General features: G+C 38.0%; 1 protein-coding gene across 1 annotated transcript in view; it reads right to left on the minus strand.

Annotated features, from left to right (window-relative positions):
• DRP2 (dystrophin related protein 2) overlaps positions 1-15064 on the minus strand; it is a 58993-nt gene that overhangs the window by 39399 nt on the left and 4530 nt on the right. The window contains exons 2-9 of the mRNA XM_053473682.1: positions 10912-11122; positions 9383-9457; positions 8847-8959; positions 5765-5856; positions 4308-4464; positions 1297-1420; positions 433-701; positions 203-349 (exon numbers count right to left, since the gene is read on the minus strand). Of these exons, the coding sequence (XP_053329657.1) occupies positions 203-349; positions 433-701; positions 1297-1420; positions 4308-4464; positions 5765-5856; positions 8847-8948 (891 nt within the window). The 5' untranslated portion in view covers positions 8949-8959; positions 9383-9457; positions 10912-11122. The remainder of the gene's footprint in view (positions 1-202; positions 350-432; positions 702-1296; positions 1421-4307; positions 4465-5764; positions 5857-8846; positions 8960-9382; positions 9458-10911; positions 11123-15064) is intronic.

Consider the following 15064-nt stretch of genomic DNA (forward strand, 5'->3'; position numbering starts at 1 on the left):
TTCAAGACCTCTCAGATCCCTTCATCAGGTATGTTATACAACGATGTGAAAGACCTGATACTTAAAGAGAGGTTTTTATAAACATTGTTGTACAACATGCCTGATGAAGGGACCTGAGAGGTCTTGAAAGCTTGCAATCTATATTTACTCATTTACCGTATATACTTACATTTGTATTACTACACTGATGGGAAAAATATACCTGGAGCAGTTTCCAACGGCTGTTGATCTGTTCAAGCTCTCTTGCATTCTCCATTGAGAGGTGAACATCACACAAGGCCAGCTGATGTGCAAGGTCGTTTGTCATCTTAATTGTATCCTTTAAAGGCATCATCTCCTCCTTAAACAGCTAAAAATGCATTCACAGACAGATTGCTTATATTTAGACAGTCTCCATTCCCCCAAACTACTCACCAATTAGATCATTCTTACCTTTGTAGCTTGTATATGCTCTGGCAAAGAGTCTATAAACAAGTCCCCTATAGGTTCCCAGGTGGACTGCACATTCTCAGCCTGTTCTAAAGATTCTCCTGCTTCTTTCATTGAAACCCCCAGTTCCCGAAGCTGCTCTACTGTCCTCTCCAGGTGGCGGTGCTGGTCAAGACTGCGGACAGTCAGTCTGTCCCACAGCTCACTTGCCACACTTGCCTGCTTCCAGAGCAAGCGACTAAGGCTCTTTGAGTGATTTCTAGGGGAAGTATCTAAAAGAAGTTTGACAGGTTGAGACAAGAAAATAAAGTGAGAAAAGATAGATGAAACAATAAAGAGAAAGTATGGGGAGACGAAGGTTGAGAATAACAGTCTAGAATAAAGATGGTGTAGAGAAGGAATAAATATAAAACAAATGTAAAGTCAGGCATTGTTACAAAATGCAATATACAGATAAATATTCTGATGAGTAAATATGAAGAGACCCAGGTTTAAAATTACACAAGTACCTTAGGTCACACTGCTCCCAGGCAAAGGGAGTAGCATTTAGCCCTGCCCACGTATGCAGTTTGGGGCTAATCCTGCCCACATATCTGGCTAGGACTCCCCTCACAAAGCTGCTCCCCAGAAGAGGGAGAGCTGCTGGTATCCTGCCCTGGAAAGTTCCCAGGTAAACTGTTGATAAATGTTTATTACCATATTTAAATGTTCTAAAACTGTTTATCAAATCATGTCTCAATATGTGTGTGGAAAAGATGAGGACAATATCAATAAAATAAAACAAACTGTATTTGTGTACAAATAATCTGCACTTTGAAATATTTACACACAAACACTCTTTTATGATAGCACAGAAGGAGCTTTAACCTTTTCCCTGTATTGACGTGTCGTCCATTTCATCTTGAAAGGGATGTTGGTTGAGGAAGGTCTGGGCTGACTCCAAGACAGAGTATATATATGGGCCACGTGATTTCACCTCTTCCATAAACACCTAAAACAATATGGTGAACAAAAGTATTTGTAATTGCTTAAGCAAATAGAAACATGCTTAAGAAAGCAGTAAAGGGAGTACAGTAAGTTAGTTTTATGGTCTATAAGTTAGGTAAATACAACCTGAGATGGACAACAACCCATGACATATTACACCATGTCATGATTTATTCAACAGAAATAAAGCCAAAATGGAGAAGCCATGTGTGAACAAAAGTACACCTTATGATTCAATAGCTTGTAGAACCACCTTTAGCAGCAATAACTTGAAGTGATTGTTTTCTGTAGGACCACTTGACTCACAATGGCATCTGAACATGATGGCCCAGAAACTGAGTTGAGGTCATTAGACCCAACAAAGTCATAAGATGTCCTCCTTTCCCTGGTAAGTACAAGAATTAGGTCTTCAAGCTTAAACATTTTCTCTGCCGGAAAAAAAGGTTCTTTGTTGTAGCTAATACAGGATCATTCCCAGAATGCTTCAGGAGGTTGGAAACTGTGAGTAGGTGGTCCTGTAGAAGTGGAGCTGAGTCGGAGATGATTAACCAGTAGTAATGAACTAATTGGATTACTTGCAGACAAAGATGACTTGCTCCATCTCAGTTTGCTGGAGGCCTTTGAAACTTTCTATTAGGGACAGACAAGGATGTTAAAGGAGGAGCAGGAAAGATTTTGGCCACTGCTATTTTGGCAAAATAGAAAAAAACAAACCTAAAAAAATTGCAAAATAGAAAAAAAAAAAAAAAAAAAAAAAAGACATAAAAAGTATGAAAAAGGAAAAAATACAAAAAGTGAAACTACTTGGGCAAAGACACAAAAATTCAGACAGTCAAGCAAAGAGGAAAACAAAAAATCAGCACAAAAGTAATACACCACCATGAACATACTCCATGCCAAGAAAAAATGAGAAAGTGGCATTTAAAAAGGATTCCTGGCAACTGGCAAGAAAATCTCATACTGTGCAAGTACAGGCTTTGCGTCACCATGATGACTCATTGTGCATGCTCATTGTGCATGGTAGCAGATCTACTGGAAGAAGAAACACAGAGATAGAAAAAGCGCAAAATATGCACAGATTTGCTAATGTGGGTGCCTACACCCAGACACTCAGCTAATTTTGACAAACAAGTACACTGCTCAGTTCAAGCAATGACTGCCAAGAAGTAGGTTTAGATGCTGGAAGATGAGACTGTGTCATCAGCCTATGTCAGTGTCAGTTCTGCAATAGCAGTGACCAGAGGACAGGAGCACAGTGTAGTCATGTAGCAATGTGGGTGCTTGCATTGCGTTGAAGCAGCTCACACAACAGGCTTCAGGTAAGTGCTTGTACCCCAGACAAAAATATGCCAGCATTCTCCTGGCTGCAACTAGCATCTCAATAAACATATCTAGTGTGGGCACAGGTTACAGATATAGGAAGGACTGGGTTATAAGAATAGTATCACATAAAACTACTTTAATAAGTGTGATAAATACATAAATATCAAAATATGCACATATGCTTTAACATTATACACCTGAAACCAAAGTTCACCTATTTAATTATCTGCAAATATAGACTATACAGCAACATATATAAACAAATATTGATAAAGGGTCCCGCTGTTATATTGAAACACACATATGATATTGTCTTATCCAGCAATCATTCCCTCTACTGAAGCTTTACCAACTCAACATCAATCTTTGGCATCAATACATCCACTATGGATGCTGTTCCCCTTGAGGGACCAGACCCATCTTATTTCTGAGATAAGGTTGTATGGTTACATGTGTAGTGTGTGTGTTGCATTAATTAATACATTATTATTATTTATTGTTTTATATAGCGCCATCAAATTCCATAGAGCTGTCCAATGGGTGGACAGGACATAACAAGTCCTATGTAATAACAATTTGACTTACAGAGACAACTGGTGAGGAGGGCCTTGCTCAAACGATTTTACAATCTAGAGGGATTATATAAAGCATCACAGGGATTATAATATAAAGCAGCACAGGCACTCATAGTGTAAACAGGTCAGTTACAAGGGAACACAATCTCCAACCAGCCCATTGAGTTGTGACCCACTAAGGGACCAATCTCCCAATAGGGTAAACCCACTGTTAATGTGCTACAGGGGCTGCCCCCTTCCCACCACCACAAAGCTGTTACCATTGGGCAGATTGTATAATCTTAATATTCCCAACCACAGGATTAGGATGATTATTCCACCCAATTTATTATTATTATCTTTTATTTATATAGCGCCAACAAACTATGCAGCGCTTAATACAATACATATATTCAAGGGGTATGACAATATGAAAATTGACAGACCAAGACAAACCGATACATTAGGTGGAGAGAGCCCTGCTCGCAAGCTTACAATCTTGAGGGAATGGGGTGACAAACATAAGGCATAGAGAAAGGGTGAGATGTAGTGTGGTGGTTGTATCAGTGACAGGGAGGTTCTAGCAGCTAAAATGTTATGCTTCTCTGAAAAAGTGAGTTTTCAGATGTTTCTTGAATGTTGGGAGGGAGGGTGAATGCTGAAGGTATTATTATTAGTAGTTATAATTCCCCTTTTTATAGCTGCTGGCTCTGGCTGCCATTAGAATTGGTAGAGAAAATAGTAAGAAATAGGACAGGAAATGTATTAATGCAATGGTGAAACTGTCTCTTGTTTTATACGAAATATCCTCAAACAGTTAAGCTCAATGGCAAGCAAAAACACAAGATGAAGATAGCTTTAACAAATTAATTTTAGGTTAAAAGACATATGCCTTTTTTAGAGTGTATTTTCTAACTATGGTTTGGAACTTTAGTAAATGAATTCTGTGTCAATGCAATGTTTCCTATGCATATTTATGCACATAATGAGGAATCTTTTGTTGGAGGTACTCACCAAATGCTTGTCTTTGGCTTGCTGAACCGTAGACAGGTCACCGCGAAGGGGAAGTTGTGCTGACAACTCTTCATCTTTTTGCCCTAGCCAGTCAATAATCTCTTGGAGGGGAGGCTGCAGCTTGACAGTGGGATCAGAAAATGCTTCCAGACGAGCTCTGTAACATGGAGTGTGGGAAACCATTAAGAAGAAGTACAAACTGGGTTAATCTTGTTTACACATAAAGCATTATTGGGCTTGATACTGCGAGTATAACATATAAAACAGAAAACCATTTAGAAGGGCAGTTTAACTGCAGAATGTTCAAATTGTAACAAACACAGTTGTATTTAAGAGACAGTATCTAAATGTATTAGACTGGGTATGTCTTACCCCACTCGGTCTTAAGATAGCTAAAAGGATGAAAGCAGACTAAGCAGCCAACAAAGTTATTTCATGCATGGTACCTGTCGCCCTGCATGTCTCTAGTCTCTGTCTAAAAAAATAGCTTAATGAAACACAGTATACACACAACAGCATTTATAAACATGTACACACATACGATTTAATTCTACACAATAGTATATACATGTCTAGTACTATCATATAAGATAACCAAATGACAGCCTAGTACATTGAGATAGTAGGGGATCCTGTCATTAGGTTCTCTTTTACGCCATATAGGATTGGTGTGCTGGAAACAGATTTTCTACGGCACTAGAAACCATAAGGTCTTCGTTGTCACTTCACACATTGTCAACATTACATGTGAGAGAGTGCGAGTGAGAATAAAACTTGGGGATAAAAACTAATTCTATGTTCATAAGTCAGTTCTGTTGTTATAAAATGTAAAACCAGATGCATATGAACCGCGATATATAGGCGTGACTGTCCTTTTGTGATAATATCAATTTAATTGGATTAAAGAGCAAGCAAACATTTTTTGTCTTGGTGAAAAGCAATGCAGCAAATTCCAGTTTATGCTCTTAAAGTACAGACTTGTGTCTAATTACTGTGTTGCGAATGATGACAAAACTACTACTGAATAACAGCAAATCCAGCACCAATCCATTTAGGGAAGTAAGGGAGCGTTAGGGAGGCTGGAGTAAATACGGAACTTCTTGCAAATCATTTTCAATCACGAACAACATTTTTTGTAAAGAAAAAAAACATTCAGGAAATTGGATTTCTGTGTAATCCAAACAAATGTGACTATAATGATGTGATTTATGTTAAAATACAAACTATTTTGCTGACTCTCTTTTAGGAACAGAATATATGAATGTATTAAAAATAAATATATTTTTGTTTCACTCTTTCTTTACTTTGTTTTTTTCTGTTCTTGCCATCAAATTTGCAAGTACAGCACAATACTAAAAAGGTCTATGTTAAAACAAAGTAGGTAAATACAATTAACAGACTGATCAATCCCAAGTGGAAACAAAGTGACTTAATTGCAATGAAACGTTTCAAAGTACCTCAAGCTGTGAGATTTCTTCTTTATCTCACTCCAGCAAAGGTTCATCTCCGACGAAGCTTGTGATTCTGCTGCTTCCTCCGAAATTAGCACCTGCACGATACAGGGTTCTATGCTCTGTTAAAATGCAGTGTGTGACTAAGGTAGCAACAAGTGTTAACTGAGTAATATGGAAGAGCATTATGCATTGAAAACCATGTGGGAGAGTAGCAATGTTAGCAAACACAAAGGGCAGGGCCAGGGGCATGTATCATAGAAAAGGAGAGAGAGGATGATACAGTGATGGTAATGAGAAAACAAAAGTCAAAGTGGAACATAGCTAGCAAACCGAGAACACAGAACAACATGCAACATTTGCAGGAGGGTGGCTTTGCTGTTATGTTAGCAGGAGTGTGAATGGAATGTACAGTACTGTAATTTATATTGATAATGATAATGTGGTGGGAGCAGACAGAGAATAGAGTGCATAATGCCACAATGATAGAGAGGGACCCTGTGAAAAGTCACCTTTATGCAAAGTGTAGTGTTGCTATAGTAGAGGAGCTGATGGGAGGGAGAAACTAATATATGAGGCTTGAATTCAACAGCAAGGAAGAGATTTAGTGATGAGTATATAAGGTAGACACAAATAAGAGATGAATTTGGAAATATTAATAGGAAGTGTGGTATGAGTAAACCGAGAAATAAGGACAGGTGAAAAAGAGTAAGGAGAAACGATTTTGGCTAGGTAAGGAAGTGTAATGATAAAAAGCTGTGGATAAAAACAGGAATGTATGTGGATAGAGAATAGGCACCCTTCTCCCCACGCACCCTCTTGCAGGAATTTTAACCAGGCGGACTGTAAAGTTTGTGCCCTTTCATAAAGAAACTGGTCTTTGTCTAGGACAAATTCCATGTCACACCCCACAGTGCTACCCTCCCCAATACTGAGCATTTATGGGAAAAAGCCACACTGCATACATCATGACTCATTTGGGTCCGCAACTCCCTAAGAGGGAAATATCTATCAGTTATTCCGTATTCTCTTTAATTCTTACTATATTCTTAATTAAAGTTGTAATTACCATTTTACAATCATGTATCAAGTGGCACATAGTTTCATTATCTCATGGAAAGCATTTTTAACAATTTAAAGTGAATACAATCTATCTAGTAAAGTAAATCATGGGGTGAACTGCATGCCTTGTATCTTACCTGACCAATATAAAAAAGTAAAGTAAAAAATAAAAAAAGATATTGGACCCAGGATCCCATTACATTAAATTCTCTAGGGTAAAGTATGTGCAACAGTTGGGCGATAGGGCAAACACTTCACCAATAAAGGCTTCATCACAACCGATTCAATGTGGATCTCCCAACCTCGACCTCCCACTGACCCCCCCCACCCACTCCACAAACTAATCAGAGGATCAATAGCTCGGCCCCTTTCGCATACAACTAGGGTGGTCAGAGTGAGGCTAATCCTATACTTGCTATCCAAGGTCCCCAAATTGTATCATTATCTATCCAAAGTGTGTGTTTCAGAATGAGATATATGGTACATGCTTCTATTTGCCTCCACAATTAACCAAACATCTGAAGTGTCAAAGCTTTCCATTCATGGGCTATCGCCAGTAAAAGCTGGATAGCCAATTTCCTATTCTCCATGGAGTACGGCAATCTGATTGTGAATATTGAGTTTAGGGAATTAAAAAAGTTGTAGCCACAGAGGTTGCAATTTTGGGCTTTGCCACTGTCAAGTACCAGTGGCACATTATCTTCTTTTGTAATTCAGAATGGTTCGCACAATAGGAGACCCCACATACTGTCTCCTCTGCCTCCTGCCAAGAGGAGTAGTTCTGAGCTGATTCGTCACCGTTCTCATGGTCATTGAAACTCCACAAGGTGAGATCCTGCATGGAGCTCCAGACTGAGGGAGATTGACAGTTATTTTGTGTTTCTTCCATTTGCGAATAATCGCACCAACTGTTGTCACCTTTTCACCAAGCTGCTTGGCTATGGTCTTGTAGCCCATCCAGCCTTGTGTAGGTCTAAAATCTTGTCCCTGACAATCTTGGACAGCTCTTTGGTCTTGGCCACGGTGGAGCGTTTGGAATCTGAATGATTGCTTCTGTGGACAGGTGTCTTTAATACAAGTAACCAGCTGAGATTTGGAGAACTCCTTTTAAGAGAATGCTCCTAATCTCAGCTCGTTACCTGTATCAAAGACGCCTCGGAGCCAGACATCTTGCTGATTGATAGGGGATCAAATACTTATTTCACTGAGTAAAATGCAAATCTATTTATAACTTATTTGACATGCGTTATTCTGCATTTTTTGTTGTTATTCTGTCTGTCACTGTTCAAATAAACCTACCATTAAAATTATAGACTGATCATGTCTTTGTCTGTGGGCAAACGTACAAAATCAGCAGGGGATCAAATCATTTTTTCCTTCATTGTAACATTCCAAGTTGGGTACTCCCAACTCACCTTTCATTCTAGGCATATACTCTGTTCAAATTTAAATAAAATCAATGAAAGCATTTTGGATAGAGATTAGTAATCATTGTGGAATTTCTAAAAGGATTATGCACATTACATAAGTAATTTAGGTAATTCTCAATTGTTATTTTTTTTTAAGATTCCTTGGAGGCGGATATCCAGTGACATCCAGTGGCACACAAAAACCGTTACATTACAAACATATGTAAACATGTACTGCAAAGATTTGTATTCAAATGGAATTCTGCAAACACCATGTATTTTCTGCCCATGGAAACATTATTACCGTCAACACTCTTCTGTCATTATAACTATAATTACAAAAAAACAAAAACTGTCTGCGCTTCTCACCCTAATAAAGTTGGCAACAAATATATAAACATAATATAAATGAGAGGTTTTGGTTATATGAATTGGCCAAAGCATAATTAAGCTCACCCGCCACATCAAGGCACACTCTCAATAGGGTGAGAACCTACTGTTTGGGAGGCCTCATATTATACATTTGTATTATCTGAGCCTGAGACTAGCTTAGCGCACCAACATTTTTTTTCTTTTCCTTATAATTACAATGTGGCAGTTGCTGAATTTCATTTTACCTGTCCCTGTGACAGCCGATTGGCAGAGCTGTTTGTGGCACTATCCTGCCATGGGTCAATCAAAAGAGAACATGCACCTCCCTGCATTACCACTTGCTGCATCAATACAGAGTCTGGAATGGAGAAGGGAAAGGGCACATTTATTTTTTAAATGGTATGATAGCACATATAAAAATCAATATACACTTATCCAAAATCTTAATAAAAAAATAAAACATTTTTATGCAACTGAATTATTAATAATGTACATTTACATAAAGCATATACAGGGAAGCAGTGATTTTAATGTTTGGGGGAACCTGCACTTGTTGAATGCTTATAACTATGGAAACTAATGAAGCAAGCAGGTGTGATGATGCTTCAGATAAAATATTCATGGTAGAGAATAATTATTTATGTTACAGTTCTATACACAAACTAAGGCTATATAATTATACATTAAAATAAATAGTGTATAAGTAAAATTACCTTATGTATAATTTGTAAATATATAGCCTTATTTTGTGCATAGAACATAAAGCCAGGGAATGAGTTACCTTAACATGCTGTTCTTTGCATTTGCATGCTTATTTCTCACTACTAAATGTACTGTTCCATGGTAGCTGCTTTCCCTAGTGAAAAATGTAAAGAATTATTTTGTTCTTTATGGTAACCTATCTGCTGTTGTGGTACACAACAATTAAGTGTTCCCTGCAAACTAATTAACAGTCAAAATTAATTAGGAGTAAGACAAACAGATACATGATTAATTAACTATCCACAGGACAGGTATGAAGTCTCTGAACTATTTAGTTACAAAAATGTTACCCTAAGCAAAGTAGGTAGACAAGCACTCTTAGGCTAGGTTTCCACTTGGGTTTTTGTCCTGCGTTATTTTCTTGATGAAAAACGCCAGGAAAAACACCAAGAAAACTGCCACTGCATTTTCCTGCATTTTGGCATTTTTTCTGGCGTTTTAGCCTTTCTGTGGAAATTGCTTTTTGACCTTAGGCAGTTTTTCCAGCCTTTACAAGTTAGAAGTTTCACCCAGCTAAAAGGGATTAGGATAAATGGCAAGTATCTGCCCCCTCCTGATGTCATTTCCTAGGTAGAGTTCTACTTAAACACGCCCCGGCGGATCCTTTTGTCTCTTTTCTGTGGTTTGTAAGGCATGCTTTATTCCGAATGTCTGCTCCTCTAGGAAGATTGGCCCCAAATGATGGTGCAAATTGTTTGCTGTTGCTTTTGGCACGCAGGATCCGGTTGATGCGTCAGGTATGTTTGTTTGTAATGGCATGTTTGTTCCCAATGGTGTAAAATTCAATATGAACTTTGTTTTGTGTGAAACTGTTTGTTTCCAGCCTATTTCTCGTAGGACACACAGATACTGGGTCCATCCTCTGCATTGTAACTGTGGAAAAAAACGCCATAAAAAACGCCAAAGCAAAACCCACATGGCTTTTTCACGGCGTTTTTTCTCTCCCATAGACTTCTATTGGAGAAAAACGCCAAGATTTCCTTCCAAAAAACGCCAGAGTGTCAACATGCTACGATTTTGAAAAACTGCCACAGTGCCAAAAAAGTAGTAAAACGCCAAAGAGGACTGGAAAAAACGCCAAACAGAAAAACGCCAAGTGGATATGGCATTGTGCGATTTCCTATTGAAGAACAGCTAACATCTGGCCGCAGCGTTTTTTCACTAATAAAGTATGTGAATGAAACATATCTGTTTTTGAATATCAATAAACATCATATATCTACCTACATATTTACAACACCTGCCTTTTACAACACCATAACATCTTGTTTGCCCAATACAGATATATTACTTTCTGGTCAATGACATGTAAAATACAAGAAGCACGTAAGATTCATAAACTCACAGACGGAAACCAATAACTAGCAACATCAGAGATCTTCTACCAATCGCATGGAGTAAGGAATAGATTCCATTTAGTGTATACATACCACATACTAAATAGAAAAACGTTACCAAAATTATGATGTAGTGTACAAAAAAAAAGGTTTCATTAAGCCCTTTAACATACATTTTATATGCCAAAAAGGGAAATGTTATTACCCCTACCAACACAGAAGCAAATACAGCTTATTGCACAATAACCAAGTCCATGGAGTTGCTAAAGCTCTCACGCTTATAGACCATGTCAAATTTCCTTTACTACATTTGAAGGTATCGGGTATGGCTCCACTGTAGCGCACCAATGTATTGTTCTGAGTGTTAGTCAGTTTCAGGGCCTTCTGCTTTTTTATCAACAGAAGACATTCTTTTGGAGTACCTGACAAAAGAGGAAAGTTTAAAAGCTTAGTCACAAATAACACAGTAAATGACCACTATAATATATATATATATATATATATATATATTCAGTTACTTCAGAAAATTATTTCACATGATTGAATTAAGTAAACCATTTGATATCATTTTTAGTACACCAAACACGTGGTCAATTTATTATTTGTAAGAACAAGTCATAAACATATGGCAAAAATAGAACTATTCAGAAATTGAGTAGACTGGATGGTCTGAATGGTTCTTATCTGTCAAAACATTCTATGTTATCTATGGAATCCAATGTGATATTGTTGTCTGGCTCAATACCTACAGATTTAGGTAGAACTGCTAAACAATATTAATAATGCTAAAAAAATACCCAGATTTTTCTTATTTTTATATTTAACATTTGTTAATGTAACTATATCAAATTATCAGTAGTATAACGTATAGAATATTTGACTACTACTGTCCCATAACAGCATTCTTTACATCTGTTTTCATTTTAACCCTTCTCTTCATTTACCTTTTGAATGATACTCAATAAAATATTCTAACTTTTTACTATTTTTTTTTAGCGCAAACCTGGAGACATTCCAGAGCAAAATGCTAAATAGACAGCAGTGCTGCTTCTGATTTCTCTTAGTACTTTGCCTCACACACAGATGAGAATTATCTGTGTGTAATTCTATATACAATATAGAATTATATTTTGCCTTGATAAATATGGCCCTTAATACTGAATCCATTAAGTTCTCTTTCTTGTTTAGCCAACATATAGCACCCTTTCTGCTTTAAAAGAAAACATTAAGATCATGTATACTATATATATATATATATATATATATATATATATATATATATATATATATATATACACACATATATACATATATATATATATATATATATATATATATATATATATATATATATATATATATATATATATATATATACACTAAACGCACTCACAGGACTTACTGTACATATGAAATCATATCAAGTTTTTAATAGTAGCAAGCAATTAACAAGGTCCTTTGTTAAGAAAAAAAGGAGATATTAGTATTAGGGATAAATGAAGGATTTGAGACACACTGTTTATTTAATTTGAATTTACATGGAAGAATTGGTGGTGACAATACATTTGTACATCTAACAAATCAAATTCACAGTTTCCAAACAAACATTTTTTCACCTTCCTATTCAGAACCCTGAGAACATGTGTTGACCTAGGATCCCCAGTAACAATTGATGTGGGAAGTCTGTGTGGGTTTTTTGTTGTTGCCCTGGAATGTATTGCTGGAGGGGACAATATGTGTTTTTTGTGCGTTCCTTGTTTATTTCTTTTTTTTCTGGCAAGCCTCCTACTACCCTGAATGTCGCTGAGCACCCTCTCACACTACATGCGTATTATGGTAACATGCATTAGTATAAACACAGTGTTGACAAGGTCAACCTCCAACCTTCAAGGAGCACAGTTACTCTGCATCCCCTACGCCTGTTGGTATCGCAGCAATGACACAAATCTGGGATGTCCAAAATCAATGACACAACAAAATGCCCACAATGGGAAATAAATATTAAAAGAATGCCCAATGACTATAATGAGAGATATGTATAAACAGTATATTGCAGGCAAAACCCTAAGGGCATTTTTGAACTGATTCTATTAGGTGTTTTAATATCCTACAAAATTTCTCTAACATTGCCCCTGCCTTTCTATTTACAACATACTCCCGGTGCAGGTCTACACACATTTTCTTATCAAAAAAGTATACTACATGAATCTCAGGCACATGTTTCCCCAAACTACAATGGCGTGTATCTGAATTCTAGAGAATACCAAGGGAGAATGAAAGTGTAATGTGAAAGCTAATAGATCATAATGGAAGGAAAAAGAGGTGATTTTTAAAAAGTAAACCCTTAGTGTGCCAGCAGCCATAAGCTGTGGACAAGGTAAGATGTGTTTCCACATGTGTGATGGTGTGAGGTATAGTGGTGTGGAATGAGGAGGTTTTAGTGGGAGCGTGTATTAGATTGCATATTAGTGTGAGCGTGTGTAAGTCAGGGCTGCAACTAACGATTATTTTCATAATCGATTAGTTGGCCGATAATTTTTTTGATTAATCGGATAAAAAAAAAATATGCAATTTTTTCGTTCATTTAAAATAATGTAATTAAACTGGGTGTTAAAAACAAACATCAGAATATGTACATTAAATGTACATTAACGTGTCATTGTACTCTGTGCACACAACACTTATCTCTTTATCACAATGGCATTTCTCTAATCGCCTTCTTATTTTACCCTAATATGCCTTATACCTCCCTATATGCCACTCTGCACCCCCTGATATGCCTTATAGCCCCCTCCACAGACAACCTCCACTGCTGCCGGCACTTCTGGTCATGTGACGCAAGTGCTCCATCGTAGAAGCCCCAGCGGAAGTGAAGGGCAGTAGCGGAGGTTGTCACACAGACGTTCACCGGCTGCCAGAGTGGAGTATCCTCCACAACGCTGCAGGGGACTTGGATCCTCCTCTCTGGCAGCCGGTGAGCGTCTGCACGATGCGCACAGACAACCTCCACTGGTGCCGGCACTTCCGCTGGGGCTTCTATGACAAAGCACCGGTGTGACATGACCTACCGATGCTCCACCATAGAAGCTCCAGCGGAAGTGCCAGCAGCAGTGGAGGTTGTTGCCGCGCATCACACAGACATCCACCGGCTGCCAGAGAGGAGGATTTAGATCCCTGCATCACTGCGGGGGATCTGGATCCTAGTCCGACCTCTATTTGAGGTCCGATTATAAGACAAGGGGTATTTTTCAGAGCATTTGCTCTGAAAAAAAACCCTCATCTTATATTCGATAAAATCGATTCAACTAATCTATAATGAAAATCGTTGATTATTAGTTGTTGCAGCCCTAGTGTAATTGTGTGTATTATTATAACTATAATACGCAGTAGCACACACACTTACACAAGCTGTCACGGTCAGGACTACTTGCCAAGCCGTGACGGTGTGGAGGGCGTGGGCATGAAGGGGTTAATAGCACCAGGCCTCTGGATTTACTAACTTCACCCCTTAACAAGGCATCAGTTATACCAAATTAACCCCCAAATCCTGCCTGTATCCCCCCAGGTAGTCTGCCACCACTCACGATTTTGATACCGGATTCGTGAGAAATCCGAATTAGAACCTTTATCTCTATATATATATCAACCCACCCCGGGCAAACAATATATATATATATATATATATATATATATATCCTGTAGAACTCAATAACAATACGGTAACGTGTTATCCTCTCTTAGGGTTTGTGGATATCGATACTAGAGCCCAAAGACAGACTTAGATTTTGAATATTTTAATAACAAAAAGACAAAGATTACACAGTGCCAGAATTACAAAAACAAGACATACAAAATAAAAGTAAAACGGCAAACAGTTCTTAAAAACAATGGGACTTAAACACAGGACCCTCACTCACGAGTTTCTCCAATAAGTAGGCCTGTGGGAACTCCTTAAGTCCAGACGGTTCTTACGATGTTGTTCCGATCAGAGTATATCATGGAGTTCTGCTTTGAGGTCGCTGCATTGTCCCTAAATCAGACTTTTGCAAGCAAACGCCCCTATGACCACATGACTGATTATATGACACCATCCCCAAGAATCGGGTCCCATCTTTGATGTGCCAATAAGTTATGGTGGGGTAAAGGTGATGGAAACCCCCCCCCACTTAAGATAGGAATGGAATTCCTATAACTAAGGATCCTTATCTGTTAGGCCATGAATCACCACAGGGGTCCTTTGGGAAGATGACACCTCTAGCCAGAACAGATACAGAGGGCATTCACAAAGAAACACATTAAATCAACCTCAGATTAACTCATTGAGTGCTGAAACAAAGAAACTAACCACCTCTGCTGGGTTACCC

The sequence above is a fragment of the Spea bombifrons genome, chromosome 8 (genome assembly GCF_027358695.1).
Source record: "Spea bombifrons isolate aSpeBom1 chromosome 8, aSpeBom1.2.pri, whole genome shotgun sequence".
Classification (NCBI taxonomy): domain Eukaryota; kingdom Metazoa; phylum Chordata; class Amphibia; order Anura; family Pelobatidae; genus Spea; species Spea bombifrons.